Raw genomic sequence first — 5,953 nt, forward strand, 5'->3', positions numbered from 1 at the left:
CCACTGGAAAATAAAAAAAAGACAAACTCCCGCTCATATTTTAAGATAGTAATTTTTTTTTAGCAAAAATGGTATGAAATGCTATGGTATGAAATACATACTATTAAATGGTATGAAATACATACTATTAAATACTATGAAAATGGTATTTAAATTCCAGTTGAATCTCATTATAGTAGATTTTGACTTTAAGGCATTGTTGAGCTTTGGACTTCCTAATACTTGGTCAGTGTTTGTAAAGACTTTAAGAGCTCCCTGAGACCATCATCTTAAGTGAAGTAAATCAAACAGACAACCTTAAATAGCGTGTGGCTTCCGTATATGAGAAACCTAAAATAGAAAGGAATTGAAGAGCAAAATAAAAGGTACTGGGAGCCAGGGAGAGCTTTTGCAAAAGAGAAACAGAGGGAAAGGAGCAGAGAGGAAGGCGATGCAGAAAAAAATTAAAATGTGTTGTGTGTTCATGCACCGGCTTCCCATGCTGGATGTGTGTACCAATAAAACTAAAAATTTAGAGAGAACACCTGTAAAATTGATTCTTGTTTATAGAAACAGAATGGCCTCATAGAGCATTTGATGCTGTGCGTGAGGGGTTGATTATGGTGCTCACAGTATATCTAGTCCTCATCTTCGTTTTGTTTCTTCAGTGCGACATTGGGTGTGATCCAGGATTGTTCAGATTCTCCCCTCAGCAGTGATGCCATTGATTGTTTTTGTTTGTTTGTTTGTTTGTTTTCTGGTACCAGGAATCGAACTCACGACCTTGCACTTACCAGGCAGGCGCTGTGCCGCTGAACTAAATCCCCAGCCCTTGCCATTGATTTTTGTTTTACCAAGATACCATAACTTTCATTGGCATATTCCTGAAATATTATATGATACTAATATTATGAGTCTTCCTGTATTTCCTTTTATGTTGACTGATGAATTTTTGACTGCTCTCATTTTGAAAAACTATAACTTTTACAGTATTTATCTAATGGAAAAATTAATAGGCTTTTGTTTTTGTTCTGATCTTAAAATTGCTCAGTTATCTATCTCCATAGAGACTGTATCCTTTTTTGTATTCCTAATGTTTGTACCCTAATTTTGTCCTTTTGAATGTTATTATTGGTTGCTTTTAATGTCTTTAAATGTGGGGAAGTTCTACTAAATGGCATATTTGTTACCGAATTTATGTTAGAAATTTTATTTTTACCTATTTGTCAAAATGCAAACAATTTAACTCTTTCTAGAGAGGAATTGAAATTATTTTTGGCTTCTTTTCACCTCTGCTTCTCTATTCTCTGTTGATTTAATCTGCATTCATTTTCTTTGTTACAACTCAATTCCTCTTTTATACTATTTTCTGATATTCTGATTTGTTATTTTAGTCTTAATAAGCATTTAGACCCCTGAGGGTCAAACTTTTATTGGTAATTTGACTTCTTAAAAACTATTTTTGTCTCTAGCAAGTTTCAGTGTTCCCTGAAAATTGCTTTTTGAGCATAGTTCTCTTGTTCCCAATGGTTAATAATTCATCTCTCTGAAACTGAGGCAGCATCGTACCCTAAGGACTACGGAGCTGACGCCTGTCATGGCAGCCTCTGCTGTGGTTGAGAGTGAAATGCGCCTAGAGGTCTCCTGGGCCCAGGTTGGGTGGGACTTCCGGAAGGTGATTGACGTGGGATTAATGGCCGCCACGCGCAGAGCAACCTCTTGTCTCAGCCCTTCCGCCATGGTATTTCTGCCTCACCTTAAGCCTAGAGAAACCAAAGGGCCAACCTTGGGCTGAAACTTCTGAAACCGAGAGCCAAAATAAATCCTCCTTTAAGTTGTTTTTCTCAGATGTTTGGCCACAGTGATGAAAAGCTGATTAACACAAGGTCTGAGGGTGTTTTGGTCAGCTCTGCACATAAATCTCATAGTTTATTGAATGCAGTATTCTCCCATAACCTGTCCCTACATTTTGCTAGCTTCCTCTTATATTTTTCTTTCTTTCTCTCCTCTCTCTGTCTTTCATGATTTTTGTTGGTTTTAGCCATCTATTTGACAGGCTCTTACTTTACGGGATGGAAAGATGTACTTGGGGTAGAAAGATGATTCCTCTTGCTATTTGAAAATAAAGCTAGTATGAAATACTGATTTGGGTTGTTTTTCTTAATCTAATATAGGTGGGCTTTCCTTAGGCCTGGAAATTCTTAATATGCCCAAATTCTTTATATTATAGTACCAACTCGGCATTGTTTAGGTTTACTTGAATGTGAGATTGTTTGTTGTCAGTGGGTGCAGCTTGGCCACAGTCTTCTCTGGCCTTCCCTGTCCACCTCTCATCTTTTTCATCTGTTTTTGTCGTTTTCTTGCAGTCTCAGGCTGTTTATCACGATGAGTCATGAGTATCACTAACTTAACTTCTCTGCACCATCAAGTGTGTGTATGCTATAATTATGTTTATTATTATTCTTTCATTTTGGTCACTCTGATTTTTATCATATAGTCTTTTTATTGTATGTTTGGTTTAACTGAAAAATTCCTTCAGGAATCTTTGTAATAACATGAAGCTGATTTTTAAAAAATATTATTGTATTTTATAAAGTAAATATTTTGACGGAGAAAGGCAAAAGCTTGCCTTTTTTAGCCAATAATATATTGTTTATCTTATGTTCCAAATTTCTCTTCAATTTCTGACTCCCAAGTCTTGGGTGCTCTTAAAATATATTTTTTAACATATTGAATAAGAGACCCTGCCAGGCTCTGGATTTCTCTGGTCTCCTTCAGCTGTGTTGTTTCCTGGGCCTGTCTCTTCTTGGAGAGGAAGAGGTTATGAGGAGGAGAGGGAAGGGTGTCTGTAGTGCTTCCTGGCACAGCTGGAGAGATACACAGGTTGTTCACTCCTCCTTGGGCGAGATTGGTGATGTCCTTGACTTGTGAGGGACCAGCATTGTGACCATATGGACAGCTGGTCATTGGAGGGCACTTTTGTGCTTATTGGTGAAATGCAGACTTTTCCATAGTCCCTGTGCTCTACCATGAACAGTAGCAAGTGGAACAGCCCAGAGAGGATATGTAACTGATTCTGGCAGCCCAAGAACACCAGATTCTTTCTAGAATGAAAGTGTGCTCTGTCCTGTTCTGTGCGGGGTGCTGTTGCACTCTCCAGTTTCACGGGGTTTGGGGGGAGGTTTTCTGTCTCCATTCAGTCCAAAGCGCACTTCTGTATTACGGAAAATAGATGCTATTAGCGCTACAATTTTAGAAAGTTTTTCATCCATACATTAATTTTTTTTTAGTTTTAAATTTGCTTAAGCTTTAATGGTTGAGTTAGTGATCTGCATGTTCTTTTGTTTGCTAAGTCTTACACTTTGATCACCCTAGATAATAGATAGACAAGACCTTACTGTAACGACAAGTTTACTTTTTAAGTCTTTATATTGGCACAGCAGGACTCTGGAGATGATTTCTTTGTCTTTCTGTATAGTTCTTCAGGAATTTTGCCACAGGTAGGCCAACTAAGCTTACTTAGAGTTGTGCTAAATACAGCGAAACCTCTTCCGAGCTGTGCATTAGATGAGTCTGTTCAGCTTCTCCACCTTTGCCTTTACTCCCCTTTCCCTCAGTGCTTCTCCAGAGATGGGGCAAAGTTCAGTCGCTGTGCATGGGACCTGGAGAAGTGAACATCGGGAACCCTCACCTCATCCTAGTGAGATCAGCTGAACCCGCATCCTCTACTGGACCTTTCCCGTAGTTGGCCACAGGTTGTGAAATGATCAAAACATTCAGAACCAAGCCAGCAAGTGGCCTCCACCACCTGCTTCAGGGCTGCTGCAGTTGTGTCTCAGTTAAGTCTCCAGAGAGCTCTGGGAGTGGAATCCCGGCCCAGCGTCTCCCTGAGTCAGTCCTCTGTGTGGTCCCTGGATAATTCCCAAGTCCGAAGAATTGAAAAAGCAGCCAGCGTGAGATCACATGTCTCTTTAGATGGGGACACTAGTGCTTGTCAGAAATGGCCCTACAGCACTCGCAAGTCACATTTTCTGTCAGGGATACACCACTCCCTACTAGGTCAGTGTCCACTGGCAGAGTGGACTGGGAATGGGAAAACACACAGTGACCTGAGAGGTGGTGGGCTGTGCCACCTGCCTGTCACCCTGTCCTGGGAGTGCTGAGACTCAGGCCTGCCCCCTTCCCCTCCCCACGGAGCTAGAAGACAGACCCCTGGATCTTCTCAGAGTATCTGGAAGTACAGAACAAAGCTGCTGGCCCTGGGCCCATCCCTGAGCTGCTTGGTCTTTGGGAGTGGGACCTTGAAAGGCTTCTTGTTGGCTAACCTTCATGTGGATCCAATCCACAGGAACACTAGTCACAGAGTAGAGGGTAACACAGGGGCCCAGGGGGATGATGGGTCCACCGTTCTCCTGTCCAAATGCAGAGAGAAGCTAGGTTTCCACAGGCTTCCCTAGGCTCTCTGCTGCTTGAGCCAAAGGTCGGCCTGATCCAGCGTGGAGCCTGGGAGTGGCACAGGGTGAGCAGAGCATTCTCCTGCCCGCCCTTCCTCTTCCCAGCTGTGCATTAGATGAGTCTGTTCAGCTTCTCCACCTTTCCCTTTACTCCCCTTTCCCTCAGTGCTTCTCCAAAGACGGGGCAAAGTTCAGTCGCTGTGCATGGGACCTGGAGAAGTGAACATTGGGAACTCTCACCTCATCCTAGTGAGATCAGCTGAACCTGCATCCTCTACTGGACCTTCCCGTAGTTGGCCACAGGTTGTGAAATGATCAAAACATTCAAAACCAAGCCAGCGAGTGGCCTCCACCACCTGCTTCAGTGCTGCTGCAGTTGTGGTGAAGTCCAGGGCCTGCGTGCTGAGCCGCAGAGCCAGCCCTTGCTCCATTTGATTTTATTTGGTGTTTGGAGGCAGTGCGTCTTTCCTTTAGCCTCTTTTTTTGTAATTTTAAATTTGTATACTGGTGCCTGGTTGTAGGACATAATGCTTTGCAGTCATCCTGTAGAGTTGGTGCATGTGCGTTACAGATCTTAATTCCCCTTTTATCCCCCCTCTCCTCCCCTCCCCCTCTCCATCTCCTGATCCCCTTCCCACTGAGAAAGATCTGTCTCCCTGCTTCCTATTATTTCTTTTACTTTGTTTTTTATTTATACCTTGGGCTTCTCAGAGAAGAGAAACCATGTGATATTGAAGCTTTGCATCTGATTTATTTCAGTTAACATTACGGCCTCAAGGTGCAAGTTTATCCTTCTTTATGGCAGAGTAGTACTCCACTGTATAGAAACACCACAGTTGCTTTATCCATACATCTGCTGATGGACATATAGGCTGCTTCCAAGATTTCAGCTAGTATGAGTTGTGCTGTTACACACATGTGTGCATGGGTCACTGTAACATGATGTCTTTAACTCTTTTAGGAAGATACCTTTAAGGAGAATGGCTGGGTGAAATAGAATTTCAAGTTTTAGTTTTTGAGGAATTGCCACACTAATTTCCATAGAGATTATATTAGTTCAGATTTCCACCTACACTGTAGAAGGCTTCCTTTTCCTCACAACCTCACCAGCCTTTGTTATTATTTGATTTCTTTTTTTGTTTGTTTTTTTGTTTTTTTGTTTTTCTTCCGGTACCAGGAATCAAACTCACAACCTTGTGCTTGCCAGGCAGGCACTTTGCCACTGAGCCAAATTGTCAGCCCCTATTATTTGATTTCTTGATGGCCATTCTTTCTGGGGTCAGATAGATTTATAATCTCAGTGTTGTTTTATTTTGCATTTTCTCTAATGGCCAGAGATACTGAGCATGTCTTCATGTATTTATTGGCCATTTGGACTTCTTTGATATGTCCACTTCAATTGCCCATTTTTTATTGGTTCTTTTATTTTGGGCATCTAATTTTATTTTTTGAAATAGGACCTCTGTTAATTGCTAAGATATCCAGGCTGGGGGGCTGGGGATTTAGCTCAGCGGCAAAAG

General features: G+C 41.8%; 1 protein-coding gene across 1 annotated transcript in view; it reads left to right on the forward strand.

Annotated features, from left to right (window-relative positions):
• The first annotated feature begins 1,576 nt into the window (after positions 1-1,576).
• Zfpm2 (zinc finger protein, FOG family member 2) overlaps positions 1,577-5,953 on the forward strand; it is a 337,351-nt gene continuing 332,974 nt past the window's right edge. The window contains exon 1 of the mRNA XM_005381999.1: positions 1,577-1,720. Within this exon, the coding sequence (XP_005382056.1) occupies positions 1,577-1,720 (144 nt within the window). The remainder of the gene's footprint in view (positions 1,721-5,953) is intronic.

Source organism: Chinchilla lanigera, unplaced genomic scaffold, assembly GCF_000276665.1.
Source record: "Chinchilla lanigera isolate Chin_1 unplaced genomic scaffold, ChiLan1.0 scaffold00016, whole genome shotgun sequence".
Lineage (NCBI taxonomy): Eukaryota > Metazoa > Chordata > Mammalia > Rodentia > Chinchillidae > Chinchilla > Chinchilla lanigera.